Source organism: Sebastes umbrosus, chromosome 16 (assembly GCF_015220745.1).
Source record: "Sebastes umbrosus isolate fSebUmb1 chromosome 16, fSebUmb1.pri, whole genome shotgun sequence".
NCBI lineage: Eukaryota > Metazoa > Chordata > Actinopteri > Perciformes > Sebastidae > Sebastes > Sebastes umbrosus.
This window is the reverse complement of record NC_051284.1, coordinates 23,705,160-23,725,831: the sequence shown is the minus strand read 5'-3', so window position 1 is coordinate 23,725,831 and position 20,672 is coordinate 23,705,160. Positions and strand designations below refer to the sequence as shown.

Sequence of the window (20,672 nt, the reverse complement as noted above, 5' to 3'; positions counted from 1 at the left end):
TAAGTATACTAAGATGTTTCTGTATACATGTCAGCATAAGCCAAGTATACTTTTCTGTATACTTGTCAGTATAAACCAAGTATACATAGAGTTTTCTGTATACTTGTCAGTATGAGCCAAGTATACTTAGACTTTTTTCTGTATACTTGTCAGTATGAGCCAAGTATGCTTAGACTTTTTTCTGTATACTTGTCAGTATGAGCCAAGTATACTTACACTTCTCTGTATACTTGTCAGTATAAGCCAGTTAGGTCTGTAATAACGTTTGAAAACAGCCCGGTTGTAGTAATGGCGGCCAACTGACGATTGTCAGTTGAACATAAAACTTAAAAAAAACGGACTCGTCACACGTTTATTACATGTTTATGTGTTATGGCGAAATAAAGCATTAAAACAGCGACAAAAAAAATCGAATTATAATTTGATTTAACGTTAAAATGATCAAATAAAGTGAGTAATTTCGACAAAAAAAAACGTAAAAGTATGAAAGTCGGTGAATTCACCAACTGCATTCTTTTTCTTCTTCTTCTTCTTCTTTTCTCGCTTTAACAACAAACAGGAAATACACGTCTTATAAAAAAAATGATCGACATGCCGCTCAGCCAATAGCGTGCGCCGAACTCCTCGCTCAGCCAATCAGCTTAGAGAAGAAGGGCGGGACGTCCTGTAATGTGATGCAAAACACGTCAGTCAAGCCCTGTTAGTCCCAACTCTTTGTGTTTCCTGCACCGTTAATCAAAATAGGAAAAAAAAATCGACCCCGAATTCAACCGTTCAAACACTAGCCCGCCTTTGATAAAATAATCATGTTTGGAGTTCAGTTTATCAGATAAATCCTACTAGATACTACCCATTCACGCTATGGTCGGTACGTAAACATTTACCGCATCAAAAGCGTGCAACTAATCGGTGAGTTTTGTTCAACCTAACAGCGAAGCCCGACGCTGACTTTCGTTGACTTAACGGCCACAGGTGTCGCTGTTAACAAGCATTTCTAAAAGTTACAGTCCCTTTAAGTATATCTCTAATAAGTAGAAAAAGTAAACTGAAAGTAGGCCTATACTCTTTTATTTTAAGTTTAAAAGAAGTATACTAATAGTACACTTGAATACACTTCTGTTTGGTTTGATTATCAATAATTAAAGGAAACTTTTGAAATGTTGAGTTAGTTTATCTGTTGATAAAAGTGTGATGATGGTCAAAAGAGACCTAACAAGACGTTGAGGACCGTTTGTTATTGAAATATAATGCTATTTTGGTTAATTAGGTGATAAATAAACTAACCAACTGCTAGTTAGGTCTGTAATAACGGTTAAAAACGGCCGTTGTAGTCATGGCGGCAAACTGACGATTGTCAGTTGAACATAAAACTTTAAAAAACGGACTCGTCACACGTTTATTACATGTTTATGTGTTATGGCGAAATAAAGCATTAAAACAGCGACAAAAAAAATCGAATTATAATTTGATTTAACGTTAAAATGATCAAATAAAGTGAATAATTTCGACAAAAAAAAACGTAAAAGTATGAAAGTCGGTGAATTCACCAACTGCATTTTTCTTCTTCTTCTTCTTTTCTCGCTTTAACAACAAACAGGAAATACACGTCTTATAAAACAAATGATTGACATGCCGCTCAGCCAATAGCGTGCGCCGAACTCCTCGCTCAGCCAATCAGCTTAGAGAAGAAGGGCGGGACGTCCTGTAATGTGATGCAAAACACGTCAGTCAAGCCCTGTTAGTCCCGCCTCTTTGTGTTTCCCGCACCGTCAATCAAAATAGAAAAAAAAAATCGACCCCGAATTCAACCGATCAACACTAGCCCGCCTTTGATAAAATAATCATGTTTGGAGTTCAGTTTATCAGATAAATCCTACTACATGCTACCCATTCACGCTATGGTCGGTACGTAAACATTTACCGCATCGAAAGCGTGCAACTAATCGGTGAGTTTTGTTCAAACCTAAACAGCGAAGCGTCTTTTTTATCTTTTTAACTAGCTAGAGATGGTGAGCTAACCAGAAGCTAGCTGGCTTTAGCTTAGCCTAGCTACCGAGTTGACAAAGTAAACAGTCGATGTTGGGCCGATAATCCGCGCTGAATCTGCGCTGCAAAGTTGCATTTCGCAGTCAGCTCCTTTCGGGCTGCAGAGTGGGGATGCTTTGCGAGCTTTTCTGGCCGCCAGGAGTTGAAGATTACAGAGTTTTTTTAGCGGAGTCTCTCTCTCTCTCCCTCTCTCTCTCTCTCTCTCTCTCCATAGCTAGCTTGCCAGAGCTAGTAGCCCTCCTCTGAAACAAGGAGAAATGGCGTCCGCGGACGTGGACAGCAGTCAAAGCGAGTTTCTGCAACCGGAAACACAGGTATATCCGACATTTTCCCTAAGCTCGTCTTTTTCTTGCCTTGCGCTTTCGATTGTGTTTTTTTTTTTGAGAGCATGAAGGTTCACACGTTATAGAAATTTTGATGGCATGGGGTGAAAGCAGTACACTTCCTGTGTTCCCCCTCAATAACGGCCACCCACTTTTTACCCCTGTAAAACCCGCCCATAGTGGGTAGGACACTGGAGTCAGTCACTTGGGTCGGGCTTGCTCGCTTTGGAAGATAGCCGGTGTACCTTGTTGGGCTGGGAGTGTGATAATATTGCAGAGAAAGCGTCCATAATCAAAACAGTAGCTGTTCAATTGTGTTGTAATAGCCACCGCCACCCATCCCCCACACACCCTGCTCTCCACCAGCCTGTTATCTTCACTCTCTGTGTTGCTGGTTGCTTTAGGGTTGTGGATGTTGCATCGTTTGCATCAGCACAAATCCTACATGATCCCCCTCTCTCCCTATGATTTACTCTCTTTGATGATAATCAGAGCTGATTTCAAAGACTGGTTCCCTTTTTCCTTGTGATGTAATCAAAAGCTGAATGTTGGAATTTGTGCTTGTTAATGGTGTTGTTTTTTTTTATACTCTCCCTAGACGACAGATATGTCAGCCATTCAGCTGACGGGTTCAGACCGATGGGAGGTGTTAACTCCTGTCTCAACTGGGAAGGAAGACCACGGAATTGTTCACATTCAAAACTCTGGGATTGTCACGTCCAACGGGCAGTATGTGCTTCCCATCGGGAGTCTCCCCAACCAGCCCATTTATGTTACGGCGTCTGGGAATGAGAATGCAGCCAATGGAATGTCAGGCATTCAGTATCAGGTATAAAAAAAAAAAAAAAGATACAGAAACATGTTTAAGATGCAGTAGTTCAGTGCGATGATTTTGCTCAAAGCTGTCGTTCTTTCTTCCAGGTCATCCCCCAAATCCAAAATGCAGATGGGACACTTACAGGATACACACATGGATTGGATGATGGCACGGGGCAGATTCATCTCCTCCAAGATGGCGGCCAGGGCAGCATTGGAATCACCTGTGCCACAACAACGACCACGGACCTCCTGACGCAGGCGGGGCATGTACAGTCAATCCAAGGCGTCTCGCTGACCGGGGGGTCAACATACACCGGCGCAATGCCTGGCAACATAACGTTCGTCCCTATAAACAGTGTGGATCTGGAGTCTCTAGGGCTGACTGGAGCGCACTCGGTGCCCATCGCAACAGGGGTAACAGCTGAAGGTCAGCTGATAATGGGCGGCCAGACGCTGGACAATCATGGTCAGGATGCTGGCGTCAAGCAGCAGCTGGTGACGGTAAGCGGCGCCAACCAACTCTACGTGCCAACCACCACTTCCTCCTCCAACCCTTCCCATCTACCGGAGACCATCGACGGCACCGGGGTTCTGACCCAAGCAACCGCCGTGTCTGCAGGCGTGTCCGACCCTTCATCGGAGAACTTCAACCACAACCACCTGCAGCAAATCCAGGTCAGAGTGTGTGTCTTTAACACCATGTCATGTTTATGTGTGTCAGGCCTGTGTGCTTTAAGGCAGTGGTTCCCAGATAAATCTGATGGTAGGGGTGAGGGAAAAAATGTATACAGCATAGTACCACAATATTTTGCGTGGCAATATAGAAACTGCATAATTTACAGTTGAAAAAGAGGTAATAAATTGCTGTATATTGCAATATATCTTATCGCTACACTCAGCATATCGTAAAATGTTTAAAATCACAATAAAATCATGTTGTGTATCGTGGGGCCTTTTTTCCCTACCCTTATTTGATGGGGTACAATAAATTAAATTATATGAAGGAAAATACACATTTCTGTTACACAAAATTATGTTTGTTTTTAAATGCTTTGACACTTTCACCTCTTCCGGCCTCTAAAAATCTGAGAAGGAAAAATTGTGCATTAGTCCACAATAAGGCCATAACTGATGATGAGTGGGGTTTGGTATTGGACCACAATACTTTCTTGGTACTGTCCAAAATGTGACTGTACCACAATAGTATTGGAAACTATTGATTACCGAACGCTGAAATCAAATGTCTGATCAGACTTGTAGTCTTGTTTATTTATTCTTTGATTACATAGTCCCTACTTTAAATCAAACTTTTAACTAAACATTTAAAAATGTTGCCTTCTTTAGTTTAATGAAAAAAAAAGGGGTTTCATTGAAAAAGCCTGATAATAATCTTAATAAACAGTAAAGTTAGATTTGGTATTGTTGACAAAAGTCAGGTATTGCATCTGCACTAGTGTCTAGAAATTTCAAACAACACCAGCCCTAATGATGAGGTGATTTAAGTGGACATTGATTTGATTTAAAGGGTCACAAGCCAAAAAGGTTGGGAACCACTTTAAGGCCACAATAGAGGTTATTGTGTTTCTGTGTACTTAACCCATAGGAAGTCCCTCAGTGTGTCTCATATGTATCCAAAATTTCCCCGAATTTATTTAAGCTTGTCAGCTTGTGAACACATTGCTCTCAAGTGTTTGGAGCTCCCCATGATGAGGTTCAACAACCACAAATTAATTCTTAGCCTGTGGGGAAATGCTCCAGTTTGCTATTTATTAACAAGATTAAGGCTAACTATCCACTGTACTGTTGAACCAGGACCTCCTACAAGCTTTCTCAACCTGTGTGTGTGTAATTGTAATTTAATCTTCATTACTCTGCAGGTCTCATCTTCTAACGCCACCACTATCTCACAGCCCATCCTGCATTTGTCTGGAGACAGTCAGGTCCAGTTGGCTCAGGGTCAGGACATGAATGCAGGAGGTCAGACTCTACAGAGTGTGCAACTGGTCAACCCGGGGACCTTCCTCATCCAGGCCCAAACTGTCACCGCTACTGGACAGATCCAGTGGCAGACCTTCCAGGTAACAGATGAGGAGTGTGTGGGAAGTTTCTTCATGTTTTAAAGCAACAGAGTGGCCTACAGAAGTTGGGCATTATTGAAGTAGCTTGTAGGCTTTTTGTGCTGTGAAAGATGTCCGATTACTAACATGTATCCCATCTCTCTCTGAAGGTTCAGGGCGTCCAGTCACTCCAGGGACTCCAGTTGCCCCAGGGGCAGGGACAGGCCCAGCAGCTGACCTTAGCCCCGGTCCACACTATCCCTCTGGGCCAGACAGGCCAGGTCAACCTGCCCAACCTCCAGACAGTCACAGTGAACTCTACAGCACAAACTGGAATTCATTACACACAGGCGGACGACACAAACAGTCCAGCTGGTATGGGACACCTGCACATGCTCTACATACTCACACATAATTCTTCATTTTATTGAGAAAATGTTAAATTTCTTGTGTTAAATCATGACCCTTAAATCTGCATCTTCTTCCCTGGTTCAGGTATCCAGATAAAGGAGGAGCCGGACACTGAGGAGTGGCAGCTGGCCGGAGACTCCACGCTGAACCCCAGCGATCTGAACAACCTTCGTGTACCGATTGTAGAAGAGGACATGGAGATGCAGGGCGGGGAGGGCAAGAGGCTGCGCAGAGTAGCCTGCACCTGCCCCAACTGCAAAGAGTCTGGAGGAAGGTGGGCATGTCGAAAAACATCTACATTACAGATACTAGGAGGTGTAGGTGTTCAACTCACCTTTGTTCATCAGAAAAGAAAGAAAATTAACTCAGAAAATCTAAATGAGGTCCTTAAACTTTATTAAATATCATAATTACAGTAATAAAAAATATATTACAACCAGTTTTATGCAGGTTTGTTCAGCGACAGCCAATTTTAATACAACCATAAAATCCATTTTAGAGACCCCTTACAGTGATACACCCAGATGTTGTTCATTGCAGCGTCTGTACTAGAACCTCGCTTTTATCGCTCTTTTACAGATTTAGAACTGGAAATGATCTGTTGTAACCAGCTTAACATTTCTGTATTGAAGTGGTTTAACTGGTATTAAATGGTGTTCATGTGGCATTAAAAATCCTGATTCCCAAACAAAGCTATATTTGCATGCTCAAACATTCATGCAAATACAATATGCAAATGTTTTGGCTAATCCTTCATGAGCACAGTGATAAAAGATTATTATTCTTTTATTGTTTAGCATTTCTTTTATTGTTGTGTATCTTTTTAAGCTTTGTGTGTTGTTAAATTGTCAGCCTTTGCACACATTTTGTTCACAGTATTTGTGTTTGTCATTCACTCATTTTGCATTTTTTCTGCATTTCACAGAGGTTCAGGCATGGGGAAGAAGAAGCAGCACATCTGCCACATCGCCGGCTGCGGGAAGGTTTACGGGAAGACGTCTCACCTCCGAGCTCACCTGCGCTGGCACAGCGGAGAGAGACCCTTCGTCTGCAACTGGATGTTCTGCGGGAAGAGGTTCACCAGGAGCGACGAGCTGCAAAGACACAGGAGAACACACACAGGTGAGACGACGCTCAAAATAAGTCTCTTTTCAAATCACCTAACACATTTACAAGGTTTTTATGTATGGAGTTAGTTACAAGTGGTGAATAAGCATTCATGTTGAAAGGGTGAAAACAAAAACAAAGTTTGTACATTCTGAACTGCTACTTTTTGTCCACGATACAAACATTAAAGGAACATATTTAGTTTTTAGTAGATGTTCCTGTAGTTAGACTTTGCAGTTAAAACATAACAGATACCAAAATATTCTCATGCTTGTCTGCGACGGTCGACAGATTGCCATAGTTCTTAATTACACAATGTTCAGTAATAAGAGGTGTCAAGCATCATCTGTGAAGTGAGAAAATGAAAACTTGCAGCAGCTCCAAAGCTAAATGCTAAGACATTTTGAATTAGGGCTGTCAACGAATACTCTTAATTTGAATATACATTCAAACTAGGGATGCACCGATACTGTGCTCATGTACTCGTACTCGCAAAACGGCTCCGATACAACGGCACCGATACCACTTTAGGTGGTGCGCCCGACCCCGCTGGGCCGGGATCCCACCTCAGCCGGCGCGCGCCAGCCCTCACTTTCATTGCGCCACGGGGTTTTGCTTGCACCCTCTGACTCGCACATGCGTTAGACACCTTGTCCGTGTTTCAAGACGGGTCGGGTGGGTTGCCGACATCGCCGCAGACCCCTAGCGCCTTTTACGCGGGCCGAGCCCTGTAGCCCTGGTGGGCACAAAGCAGTTGGGGCTCACTGAGGACAGTCCGCCCTGGTGACAATTTGGCCACGGCCCTGGGAAGCACCTTCGCCCCGAGCCTTTCCAAGCCGACCTAGAGCCGATCGCGGTGCACCGCCTCGTATGCGGGACTCCCTAGTCTGCCGTGTGTCGCTCACACCCTCCAGCTGGCTGTTAACGAGGTTCTTTTGGCACAGAGAAGTACTCGTATCAGTACTCGGATTCGGCGAGTACCCAAATGTAAGTACTTGTACTCAGTCTGAAAGAAGTGGTGTCAGTGCATCCCTAGTCTGCAGGGGTTTTTTGTTCTTTCACTGTTAGTTTATGATCTGAGACGCTTTACACTTAAGATAAATAAACTTGTCAGTGCTCTCTGGGGGACAAATGTTGTAATGGTGGCACTGTTCCTAAATGATCCCTAAACAGATTTTTGGCATTTCTGTACCGCAGTTTATTATTCCTTTGGCCAACGTATGAACTCATTTAATTGGTCAGTCAGTGTGAAGTGATGTGTGTTAACCATTAAATGTTTTATTTGCTCCCGCACTCTGTCTGATGTTTCTGTTTTCACCGATCTCACAGGAGAGAAGAAGTTTGTGTGCACAGAGTGCTCCAAGAGGTTCATGCGGAGCGACCACCTGGCCAAGCACATAAAGACTCACACGAATAAAAAAGGCATGGTTCCCTCAGGCACGTCTCCGCCCGCCGAGGCCATCATCACCGCCGACGGAACCACGCTCATCCTCCAGACCGCCACCCACGACCTCCTAGCCAATCAGGAGATCCCTTTGCAGCTGGTCACCGTGGCGTCCGGTGAGGTTATGGAATGAATGGGGTGGCGTTTTGAGAACTGGCCTATCACAGGGACCTCTTGGGCTTTTCTCTTTCCCCTCTTACCTTTTTTTTTTGTTTGTTTTTTACATATGAATATATACGTAAATATATATGACAAATATATATATTTTAAGAGTTATCATGACTTTATGTTTGTTTTTTGCAGTCTTTTTATAGGCGGGCAAAAAAAAAATAACATTTAAATGTGGTTGCTATGTACACACGTAAACACACACGCACACACACACACACACACACACACACACACACACACAAAAAACACGCATTAACACTCACAACATGAATACTCAACACAATGAAATGCCTTATTTTGTATCATACTCTTGTATAAAATGCTGGAGGTGCATGTGTTTTTTAAGCTTTGCAGATGATGTAACTGTAATGGAGATAAATGTGTTTGTGAAATGGAGATGAGGAGAAGCTTGTTAAAGAGAGAAAAGGAAGTAGTGGACCTCTCTGGGATTCATTATTCTCTCTGGAGAGTTCTGACGAAACCAAGCGGTCTGTTTGAAGCAGCGCTGCATCCACTGCTGAACTAAAGCTTTTGTTTTTAAAGGAATAATTCAACATTTTGGAGAAATACTCTTTTGCTTTTCCTTTTTTTTTTTGCAGAGTTAGATGAGAAGATTGGCACCACTCATGTTTGTACGGTAAATATGAAGCTACTGGTTATCTTAGCTCAGCACAAAGACTGTAAACGGGGAAACGGCTAGCCTGGCTGTCTGAAGGTAACACAATCTGTGTGTCGGCACCACTAAAGTTATTTAGTGAACATGTGATTTGTTTGTTTAATCCGAACAAAAACCAACCCGTAAACACTCAGTTTTTTGGCGGGTTATGTTGCCAGGCAACCAGCTGAGACTCCAGGTAGTTCATGCTTCCAGCCAAGAAATAGTTCAGTAAAACAGCAAATTGTCACTTTTAGACTAAATATTTTGTACAGGTTAATGTGAATTTAGGAGCCTTATAGGTGCTAGTAGGTGGATTTTTGTTACCTTTCGACAGAGCCAGGCTAGCTGTTTTCATCTGTTTTCAGTCTTAATGCTAAGCTAAACTAGCCAGCTGCTGGCGGAGTCTTCATACATAGCATACAGCTATGTGAGTGGTATCAATCTTCTCATCTAGCTCTTGTCAAGAAAGCAAACAAGCGTATTTCCCAAAATATATAATAATAATAAAGCCACAGCAGCTGTCGCGCAATAACCGACAGCCAGCTGATGTCGCGCTGCGTTGCTTCAAGCAGAGCAGGAGGTTCAGCTGGTGGTCAGAGTAGGACGACAGTGCCGCTGTTAACTGATCTGAAGTTGGTGTTTTCCACCTCGAGGAGGGGAAATAGATGCAAGCCACTCTGAGAAAACAGGGCAACTTCTTCCAGCGTCTGGTCAGTCTGAACAGAATGTCTCATCTGTCCTTTCCGAGCACACCGTCCGCTGTGCTTGTCCACGTCAAAGCGAGTCTTTATTTTTCCTTTCCTTTTTCATATTTTTGTTGTAAATTCATATTGTATTTCTGTTTTCTGTCTCTTCGCCGATCTGCGTGTCGTCTAAATCGAAGCCACATGATGGTGATCATAGAAGAGTAGAGTGGTTACCTCTGAATTCCTGCAGGGCTCTTCATTGCCATTGTCTGCCGCACATGGCGGCATGGGGAGAGAACGTGCACCGATGTTGCCATGTGAAGAAAAACAGATGCAACAAATCAGAAAGCCCCCCAAGGGTGTTTGTCATTGAACATTCCAGTTGGACACCAGATGATGTGGGATTAGTTTTGCAATAACTGCTCTGTTGGTAATTCTGGCCAGATGTCACTCAAGTCAAAAAGGAAAACAATCATGCCATTGTTTGTTGTTTTTTTGTTTTTATTTGAATTAATGTAATCCCTTCCTCAGTTTGTCCTCATGTTTGTAGCATTCATTTACATGTATATTATCTTATTTTCACATTGTTTATAGAAGCCATTACTTAGTTAACTGAATTTGTTGTATCAAAACCTTATTTTAAGTGATTTTTTTTAAAGAATTGGTGTAAAAATTGAATGTTACCTTTTGTAAAACCTTTTTTCAAATGGATCACAATAAAAGTCTGAACCTTCCAGTAACAGGTTTTGTATGTGTCGAGGAGAACAACGAAGTACTGTACACGTACAAGAATGATATTAATCTATTCTATACACAGGTGACACTTTTAAGCAGTTTTTTTGGTGATGACACTATACTATGACTTTTTTATAATTATTTGTGACATACTATACTATGACTTAAAAAAATTCTGACATACTATACCATGACTATTTTATGAAATGTTTTAATAACATACTCTATTATTACTATTTTGCTATGACACACCGTGCTGTGACTTTTCTGACATTTTTTATGACATTCTATACTTTTTATTTTTATATTTTTTAATGATATACTATAATATGACTTTTTCTAAATATTTTTTATGACATCCCACACTTCACATACTATACCACAAAAAAATATATATTTTTTTATATTTTATATTTTTTATATATTTTCTTATGACATACTTTTTAAAAAATATAAAAAGTTAATTTATAGTATGTCATAAAAATATAAAGAAGTCATGGTATAGTGTGTCAACAATATATTTTAAAAAGTCATAGTATAGTATTTCATAAAAATATAAAGAAAGTAATGGTATAGTATATCACAAAACATGTTGAAAGAATTCATAGTATAGTATGACATGAAAAATGTTAAAAGTCATGAAGTAGTATGTCATTAAAAAGTTATAATATAGTATATCATAAAAAATATTAAATCTCATAGTATACTGTGTCACAAAAATGTCATTAAAAAGTCATAGTATGTCAAAAAATATGTCATAGTATAGTTTGCCATGAAAATATAAAAAGGTCCTAGTATAGCATGTCATAAAAAAATATTAACAAGTCATAGTTTAGTATGTGATAAAAAAAAAAGTCATAGTATGTCACAAAAAATATCGTGAAAAAAGTCACACTATAGCATGTCATAAAAAAAAATTGAATGATATGGTATATCATTAAAAAGTCAGTATATTGTGTCATAAAAATTATATTTCTTGTAGTATAGTATGTCATAGAAATATAAAAAAAAGTCATAGTATATTTATTTGAAAGTTCGTAATATAGTATGTCATAAAAAATGTCAAAGTATGAAAAAATCATTGTATAGTATGTCATGAAGAAATCAGAAAAAAAAACATAGTATAGTATGTCATAAATAAGTCATAGGATAATATGCCATAAAAATATTTTTAAAAAAATTCATAGAATAATTGTCATAAAAAGTCATGGTATAGTACGTCATAAAATGGTCTTAGTATAGTATGTCATAAAGATATGAAAATGTCATTAAATATGTCATAAAAATATCACGAAAAAGTGATAGTATAGTATGTGGAAAAATGTCAAAAAGTCATAGTATGGTGTTTCTGAAAAAATATTAAATAAAGAAAAAAGTCATAGTATAGTATTCAATTAAAACATATTTAAAAGTTTGTAATATAGTATGTCGTAAAAAATGTCAGTATGAAAAATCATTATATGGTATATCATGAAGACATCATAAAAAAGCCATAGTATAGTATGTCATGATAAATATAAAAATGTCATAGTATAGTATGTCATAAAAGGGTCTTATGTCATAAAAATATGAAAATGTCATTGAATATGTCATAAAAAGTCATAGTATAGTACATCATGACAAAAGTCACAGTATATCATGTCATAGAAAATATTTCATAAAAAAAAAAAATCAAAGTATAGTATGTGTTGAGCTAAATCTTCGAAGATACTAATCAAATATCAAAATGTAAAAATCATCTCTCTGAAAGTAGCGCTGGAACTTTAAGTTTCACTTTGTGATTCCGGCGGAGCTGTTTGACCGGCGCACCGCTGAAGAGCTGAAGGAAAACAAACATGTCATTAAGTGAAGTGGGAACAGCTGCTGAGGAAACTTAATGAACACACAGGAAGGACAAGGGAGGGTTGAGCTCTGAACTACTGTTATGAAACACATGATATACATGTTGTTTAAAGAAGTGTTGGTGTTGATATTTAGTTTAGTTTTGGTTGTAATAAGTTAATGTGATATATCACATGATGAAGCTGGTGATGGGTTGCAACACACATAACAGTCCGACGTTATGAGTTGACTTTGGTTATGAGTGTGCAATGATGCAGACTAAACCCTTTACACACTTATTTTTTTTTTGATAAAGTACATCAAGTTTGGGCAGGAGTTTAATAAAACTCTGAATTACTTGACAGTATGTCATTAAAAAATTTAATAATATATATGTGTGTGTATACTGTATGTATTTATGACTTATAAATACTATACTATGACTTTTTTGACATACTACACTATGACTTTGCTTTTTCTCAACACACTATACTATATTTTCTAACTTTTTTTTAACATACTTTACTATGACTTTTTTTTACTTTTTTCGACATACCATATTATGATTTAGACATAAACAGTTTTTTTTTTTTTACATATTATACTATGACTTTTTTTTTTACTTTTTTAGACATACCATATTATGATTTAGACATAAACAGTTTTGTTTTTTTTACATATTATACTATGACTGATTTTTTTCGACATGTAATCCTACGACTTTTTGATATACTACACTATGACTTTGATTTTTCTCAACATACTATACTATGATTTTTTCTGACTTTTTTTTACATACTATACTATGACTTTTTCATATTTTTTTCAACATGCTAAAATATGACTTTTTTCGACATACTATAATAGGACTTTTTTTTATATACTATCGTATGACTTTTTTTTTTTTACATACTTTACTATGACTTTTTATCACTTTTTTTCGACATACTATACTATGACTTTTTATAGTGAGTAGTATAATATGTTGAAAATGTCTTAGTATAGTGTGTCGAAAAAAAGAAAAAAAAAAGTCATAGTATAGTATGTTGGAAAAAATCATAAAAAAGTCATAGAATAGTATTTCGAAAAGATTCAGAAAAACTCATAGTATAGTAGGTCACCAAAAATTTGATATCAAAGATACAAAAAAAGTGAACTATTTCAGTTAGTCAGTGAGCTTAACTTAAAGGTAGTGGATAACTTTTCTAAGATTTCAATCATTTCATTTAGCTTATTTCAACTGTTTATCCATTACTATTAGTTACAAAGTAGTAGTTTTAGTTACTTTTGGCTAACTGTTTATATATTTTTTGTTTATTTCAACCTTTTGTTTACTTTCAGCTATTGATCATCATCTTTTGCTAACTATTTGAAATGTTTTATTACTTTTAGCTGTTAATTTCTCTGCTCGCTTGAAGATTTACCACATACCCTCTGGCACTGCAGAAGTACCTCTTGGGGTAAGTAGCCCAGCCTGGTTGGCATATGTACTGTATACCCATCAAGTAACTAAATATCTTAAGCCAAATACTATGTAGGCAAATACCTGAAGACATGCAAGAAACAGTGAAAATACACAGGAGTACTTCTTAATTGGGGATTTTTATTTAACAAAAAACGACAGCCAGAAAAGGATGATCATGAAAGATCCACGTATTTGTTACCAGGAAACAGAAAATAAAAACATATTTCAGCTAAACTCTAATGTCATGGCTGCTCGTCCCGTACAGTACCACAAACTCTCCCCTTCTCCTCTGATTCGTACTTTATGTTTCAAACATCTTTCCCTGAGAGTCACGGTGACATTTATAATCCACAAGAAACTGGGGATTCAATCAAGCCAGCTGATTTTTGTACTTAATTTTCATTTCAAATACCATTTGATGTGTATCAACATCATTAACAGTGATACCACTCATTTCTAAATTCCCTTTAAATGCTGTGAAGTTTAGGTTGGGCACTAACCATCCCCTATAGTTTGAGGTGATTCTTAAAAAGATATGATTAGTGGATCTACCACTGTATAAAAAAATCCATACTGTGTATGTAGATATAACCTTAATTCTCCAGACGTCGACGAGTATTTTAGCATTTTATCTAGCATGTATTTAGCATGGGGCTCGGCGAAAACTTTATATTTTACAAAGTTCTGCTGCCCAAACTCATAATTCAGGGTAAACTAATAAAAAAACAAATTTAATTTAATCTGATGTTATGAATAACAGGGAATCATAGTTCACTGCGATTTTGCATTAATTTGCCATATTGATTTAAAAAAAAAAAAAAACTTCTTGACTTCAAACATATTGCCCAGCTCTAGTGTTGAGGTGTGAACAACAGCAAATAATCAATGATTGTTCACTTTCATATGAACTCCATAAAAATAGAAGTGTAAACCTAATTGTACACTTTAATTGTATTGTCCTCCTCCCTTTGTGCTTCAACCACAGCCCGAACCAGAATCCCAATCAGTGCAAATTTAAAGACTGACTTCAATTACAGGGGGAATAAAACTGTAATGAAAAAAACTTCTATTCATGATTCGCTTCACAAAATACATTCTCACCACTTGTACACACAAAACCTGACCACTTTAAAACTCCCCTTCAACACATTATAAAAAGAACATAACTGTTTCAACCATTTAGCAGTCCCCATGGCAGGAGAGGAGCCTCTTTAAACAGAGTCCAGTTCACCGCCTCATCACAGCCACTGCAGGATCCTCACAACTCTGTGTGAGTGTCTGACAGAGAGACAAAGAAAAATGAGTTCAGTTGATAGATGTGTTCAGGGTTAGACAAGATGTGTGTTGTTTCTATCTAAACATTTACTTGTTGTGTGTCTCGTGAGTGTTTAGTACCTGTGCTTTCTGTTTCTTGCTGTGTTTTTTGCTGTTTTTTAGTGTGCTTTATTCCCTCCTGGACTCTGGTCTGCAGACGTTTAATCTCCTGGTCATAATCGGTCCACTCGGCCACGATCCTCACCGCAGCATGCAGCTTGGGCTCCTTGGTCATGGGGTTGTTACACTGAGGGAGATGAGAGTAGGGGTAGGTGAGAGGAGAGGTAGGTAGGCGAGAAGAGGGAGGGAGGTGGGTAGGTGAGAGTAGGGAGGTAGGGAGGGAGGTGAGAGGAGAGGTAGGTAGGAGTAGGGAGGGAGGTAGGTAGGTGAGAAGAGGGAGGTAGGTGAGAGAGGGAGGGAGGTGAGAGGAGGGAGGGAGGTGAGAGGAGGGAGGTAGGTGAGAGAGGGAGGGAGGTGAGAGAGGGAGGGATGTGAGAGAGGGAGGGAGGTGAGAGGAGGGAGGTGAGAGGAGGGAGGGAGGTGAGAGGAGGGAGGTAGGTGAGAGTAGGGAGGGAGGGAGGTGAGAGGAGAGGTAGGTAGGAGTAGGGAGGGAGGTAGGTAGGTGAGAAGAGGGAGGTAGGTGAGAGAGGGAGGGAGGTGAGAGAGGGAGGGAGGTGAGAGGAGGGAGGTGAGAGGAGGGAGGGAGGTGAGAGGAGGGAGGGAGGGAGGTGAGAGGAGAGGTAGGTAGGAGTAGGGAGGGAGGTAGGTAGGTGAGAAGAGGGAGGTAGGTGAGAGAGGGAGGGAGGTGAGAGAGGGAGGGAGGTGAGAGGAGGGAGGTGAGAGGAGGGAGGGAGGTGAGAGTAGGGAGGGAGGGAGGTGAGAGGAGAGGTAGGTAGGAGTAGGGAGGGAGGTAGGTAGGTGAGAAGAGGGAGGTAGGTGAGAGAGGGAGGGAGGTGAGAGAGGGAGGGAGGTGAGAGGAGGGAGGTGAGAGGAGGGAGGGAGGTGAGAGTAGGGAGGGAGGGAGGTGAGAGGAGAGGTAAGTAGGAGTAGGGAGGGAGGTAGGTAGGTGAGAAGAGGGAGGTAGGTGAGAGAGGGAGGGAGGTGAGAGGAGGGAGGTGAGAGGAGGGAGGTGAGAGGAGGTGAGAGGAGGATAGGTGAGAGGAGACACACTAACTGTTCTCACCAGGTCTATGGTCTTGGCACTCCTCTTGCCGCTGTCGTCACACCAGGTTTCACACCACAACCACTCCTGAGGGAGAGACTTGATGGGCACCTGGTGGATCATGTTGTTTGGCAGATCCTGAAACAGACAGACAGACAATGAGACCAATGATGGCAGCAGGCAACGAGTATCAACGGTTACCTCTTTGTTTAAATCAAACCAGGACACAACATGTTAAAGCTTTAGATTACTTTAAGTCAGCTCGTGATATAAAACATCATCTTTAATGTGCAAACAAGAATCTGTGCCTTATTATAAATAAATGTAATAAACTAAACTGTAGCTGTGTCTAAAACTCTTTCTTGTTGCTGTGTTCAAGGACATTAGAGAGTTTGACGGTACTTGGCCACAGCCTCCGTCCTTTCCACGCTTCCCATTCATTGTCTACATAAGCAGCCGTGCAATGCATTCTGGTAGCGATTCGAGAGACGGACCGTCACGTCGCCCGCTCTACATCGGCATAAAGTCTTTTCACGTGTTTTCAGCACTTATTTTCTAACATGTATAATGTGTTTATAAGCAAATCTCTGATTTTTACTTTACCAAGACTTCAAAAACAGTCTCCGTTTTTAGAATCAGATCCCAAATGCACAACAATTCGACAAAATGTGGACAGCCGATGAAAAGACAGACTGACCTGGTCGAGGTTTGAAAGGCTGTTGGGGTCCTGGCTGAGCCCCTGGTACTGTCCCCGGAGCCGATCTCCTGCAGCTATTTTCCTGAACTTCTTCAGGTCGACCACATACAGGGCACTGCAGGGGATAAGCAACGGCAACACATGAAATATGCATGAAAGTATATTAAAAATGAGAGTGCATCTGTGTATGTGAGAGTGTTTGAGGGCGACTGTGTTCACACTACGAGCGACACAGCACCAGGATACAAGTCAGAGTGTGTGTATACCTGATGTGGTATTTGCGCCCGGCGAGGTGGCTCGCCCAGTAGCCCGACTTCCAGAAGCGGTAGCCATCCATGTCCCTCCGGCTCTCGCAGAACGGCGTGTAACCGTACGGCGCTCCCTCCAGGTCGAAGTCACGCAGCTCCTTCAGGTCTGTCCGCACAATCTGAAGGAGAGAAAACAACACAGATGGATCACTTTGATAGTGGGGACACTTCTTGTCATTAACAATTAATCTATCAGTTATTTTTTTTGATTAATCGTTGACTATAACATTTTAGAAAATAGCGCTATTTGACGTCTAAAGTCCAAAAATTAAATATATATTTAATTTACTAACATATAACACTAACAAAACCAGTGAATATTCACATTTGAGAAGTTAATAGCAGTGAATTTTTTGCATTTCTGCTCATATAATTAATCAGAATTGTTGCATTTTTGTTGATTCACCAACCAACTAATCATTTAAGCTCTAGAGTCCTGGTTCACAACCTTTGTCCTTAGGGGACCACTTTTCTATCATTGAGAAAAAATGTACGACCCCTGACTTAGTGACATATTTTATGGATATTTCATATTATATTCAATGCATAACAATAACTGTACAATTAACCCAAATAGTGAACCCAATAATTGTACGAAGTTTGTGTAAAAACAAGCAATTTGGATGAATTTTGAGCAGATTATTCCTTGTGAATAATGCAACAGGGATGATTTTTCCTTTATTTCTAGGGACTTTTGATAAAAAAAAATTGTTTGTATTATGTATTTTATTTATTTTCAACAATCATACATACTTAATACACCTTTTTTTTGGACAAATTCAGTGTTTTCTTCTCCCTGAAGCTTTCCTAATGCAGGACAATGCTGTTTAGCAGAGAGGGAAGGCTCTGTGAATATAACTTTTGTTCAGGTCTTCACCATGCCCCTATCCTTTATAGATCTTAAATAATAATCCAAACTTTTAAAATAACAACTTCATTTAGTTTTCTTCACAGAAATGAATAAAATGCTGAGGTATAGGCCAACTGTATATTTAAAAAAAAGTTGTTTTACACCTCTCAAAATCAAGAAGGCCTCGCAACCCCCGTGAAGCTTTGGCGACCCCTAGTGGGGGGGTTGGGAACCAGTGCTCTAGAGCACTGTCGGTAAGACTATATTAATATTAGATTACAGCAAAAAGTCCTGTATTACATTCTTTCCAGACCTAATCATAAAACCTTTTAATAATTAAGTCCCAAGGAAGTCGAGAAATTATAATTACTGCTGTATTTTTCACATTTTTCCTTGGCGCTCTCTGAGTTTATTCATTTAGTTCCTTTTTATGTCATCAGCTTGCGAACTGAACAGTAAAAAGGAACACATATTAAGACAGAGGCAGGATGAATAATAATAAGTGTTTGTGCAGCTACTTGTGTGAGCTAACCTGGTCAGCGTCCACAAACAGGATCTTGTCGACGGCGAGAGGAAACAGCACGTCCAGGAACAGGATCTTGTAGCCCCAGATGATCCTCTGCTTCTCGGTCTGTTGGTGTAACCAGCGAGGCCACTTGTACTGGACCAGCTCGTACTGGAAACCATACTGCTTTGCCATGTGGGGGATGAACTCCTGCAAGAGGGTCACGCACAAAACTGTCAAAAGGTTTCATAAATCTGAAATCACCACAATCTATAGTAGAAATAACACTGAACCAATCTTTTTGGACAGATAACTGTCTATCATGACATACTGTCAATATCAAAATAAAGAGCAATCATTTATGATTCAAGACTGGAGCTATTATGGAGTTAAATATGGAAATGGACTGAATCTGGGTTACAAAACAATCTTATCTGTGATTTTAGCTATAAAAAAGCAGTGCATTGCATGATAATGAGGCTTAGAAACCAAAACCAGACTGAAAATGGTCAGAAAAACAGGAGTGATAATGATGAATGAGATTTCCTTCTACATGCAGAGTAAAAAATCGAATCCCTGCTGTATGTTTCACCTTGATTTTCAGAGCACCTGTTTGAAGCTCACATCACTGACGGACAGAGAAAAAATGCTGCAGCCATCAGAGAAAATCTCCGCATCAATGATGAGACGCCAGCTGATTTTTTAAAATCCTACCTTGAACGTCGGGGACAGGTAGTTCTTGAGGAACCAGAACTTGACGGGCGTTTTGGTGTTTTTCAAAACTGACAGCATCATAATCCTGAGAGAGGGAAGAAAGAATAAAAAAGACGGGTGGCAACAGGGCTGGCAGAACAAAGGAGCTTTAAATCAATGAAGTCTTTGTACACATAAGGAGACGGGATGTTAGTTTTTAAGGATTTTGGTTGATACAACAATCCCGTTTTCTTTTCCTGATCATATCTCCTGACGCTCACCTGAGGAACCGCTCGTACAGATGCCCCGAGGCCAGAGAGAAGATGTTGATCACGTCGTCCTTCTCCTGCTTTAACTCCTCTGTCTTTCCTCCACCTGTGAACCCTCTGAAAGACAGAATACAAACTTTTTTATAAAAAAAAGAATACACACAAAACAGATTTATTAAATTTGTTGGTCATCAAGGTACTTGCAGGATACTATTTAGTGATAATGTTAATCTTTGCTAGAGCTGCAACAATTAAGCGATTAAGCGTAATTTTTTAAAGAAAATAAGGTCTAATTTCTTTGATTTCAGCTTCTTAAATGTGAATATTTTCGGGTTTCTTTACTCCTCTATGACAAGCCCTAATCTTTGCACATGTGTAATGATGAATTATTATCATTATTGATTAATTATTTTTTCGATTAATCCTCAAACTGTGAAAAACGATTAAAAAAACAAAGATGTTCACTTTTCAATGCAAATCCTCACATTTGAACCAGATGATGTTTTGGACAATTTTGCTTAATAAACTAATCAAACAATTACTAAAATTGTTGAATATTATTTTTTATTTATTTATTTTATTAATTGACTAATTAAACGTATTTCTTCGGCTCCATTTATTATAAAAGCAGTAACTAGTAAATTTTGAATCAAAGCTGTACCTGGTCAGAGATTTCCAGAAGCCAGTGTCATTTTCCTCGGTCACGTCACTCAGCAGCTCCTCGTTGAACTTGTCTGGTTTCTTCTGGACCTGATCAACACACATATTTAAACCCAGTTAGTTGAACCAACCAATGTTAAAAATATAATTTATGTATTTGACGTAGCAATTTTTATATGATTTTAACTAGCTGGGATTCTATGGAGGACCAAACCTGTCTAATTTGTAAATAAATTAATGATAAATGAATAAAATACACATAACATATCTAGAAATTAATCTAGAAATCAGTTAAGACCTTCTAGTAAACATTTTTCACAGAGTTTGAAAATAAAAAATATTTGGATTTCCCATTTCTATATTCCTGCATTTCTTTGTTCCCTAATCTATTCATTTATTTACTTTTAAATTCATTTTTGAGCATTTTTTTTTGACATTTATTTCAAATAATTCAGATTTAGTCCTCCACAT

The 20,672-nt window shown here is 39.3% G+C and overlaps 2 protein-coding genes across 7 annotated transcripts in view; one reads left to right on the top strand and one right to left on the bottom strand.

Moving 5' to 3' along the window:
- The first annotated feature begins 806 nt into the window (after nt 1-806).
- On the top strand, nt 807-10,462 carry LOC119474905 (transcription factor Sp3-like). 4 transcript variants are annotated; one of them, XM_037747249.1, is made up of 9 exons: nt 807-909; nt 2,261-2,360; nt 2,968-3,198; nt 3,291-3,863; nt 5,066-5,266; nt 5,416-5,620; nt 5,741-5,930; nt 6,582-6,778; nt 8,093-10,462. In XM_037747249.1, exons 2-9 carry the CDS (start codon nt 2,304-2,306, stop codon nt 8,338-8,340), a joined length of 1,902 nt encoding a protein of 633 aa, XP_037603177.1. In that variant the 5' UTR covers nt 807-909; nt 2,261-2,303; the 3' UTR covers nt 8,341-10,462. The 4 variants fall into 4 exon arrangements, with proteins under 4 accessions (XP_037603177.1, XP_037603179.1, XP_037603176.1 ...); XM_037747248.1 differs by lacking the exon at nt 807-909 and adding an exon at nt 1,769-1,946; XM_037747251.1 differs by lacking the exon at nt 2,261-2,360.
- A 3,399-nt stretch (nt 10,463-13,861) lies between these two features.
- The window catches only part of uggt1 (UDP-glucose glycoprotein glucosyltransferase 1), a 34,709-nt gene continuing 27,898 nt past the window's right edge, over nt 13,862-20,672 (bottom strand). For all 3 annotated transcript variants that reach the window (XM_037747245.1, XM_037747246.1, XM_037747247.1), the window contains 9 exons: nt 20,203-20,291; nt 19,554-19,658; nt 19,294-19,378; nt 18,607-18,789; nt 17,183-17,343; nt 16,917-17,031; nt 16,241-16,357; nt 15,139-15,304; nt 13,862-15,021 (listed from right to left, as the gene is read on the bottom strand). In XM_037747245.1, the coding sequence (XP_037603173.1) occupies nt 15,002-15,021; nt 15,139-15,304; nt 16,241-16,357; nt 16,917-17,031; nt 17,183-17,343; nt 18,607-18,789; nt 19,294-19,378; nt 19,554-19,658; nt 20,203-20,291 (1,041 nt within the window). In that variant the 3' untranslated portion in view covers nt 13,862-15,001. The remainder of the gene's footprint in view (nt 15,022-15,138; nt 15,305-16,240; nt 16,358-16,916; nt 17,032-17,182; nt 17,344-18,606; nt 18,790-19,293; nt 19,379-19,553; nt 19,659-20,202; nt 20,292-20,672) is intronic.

Bases quoted from the DNA above. Each gene is read 5' to 3' on its own strand.
- LOC119474905 (XM_037747249.1), top strand. From the start codon at position 2,304: ATGGCGTCCGCGGACGTGGACAGCAGTCAAAGCGAGTTTCTGCAACCG. The intron at 5,931-6,581 runs GTGGGCATGTCG...TGCATTTCACAG, and splicing joins TGCAAAGAGTCTGGAGGAAG to AGGTTCAGGCATGGGGAAGA. The intron at 6,779-8,092 runs GTGAGACGACGC...CCGATCTCACAG, and splicing joins ACACAGGAGAACACACACAG to GAGAGAAGAAGTTTGTGTGC.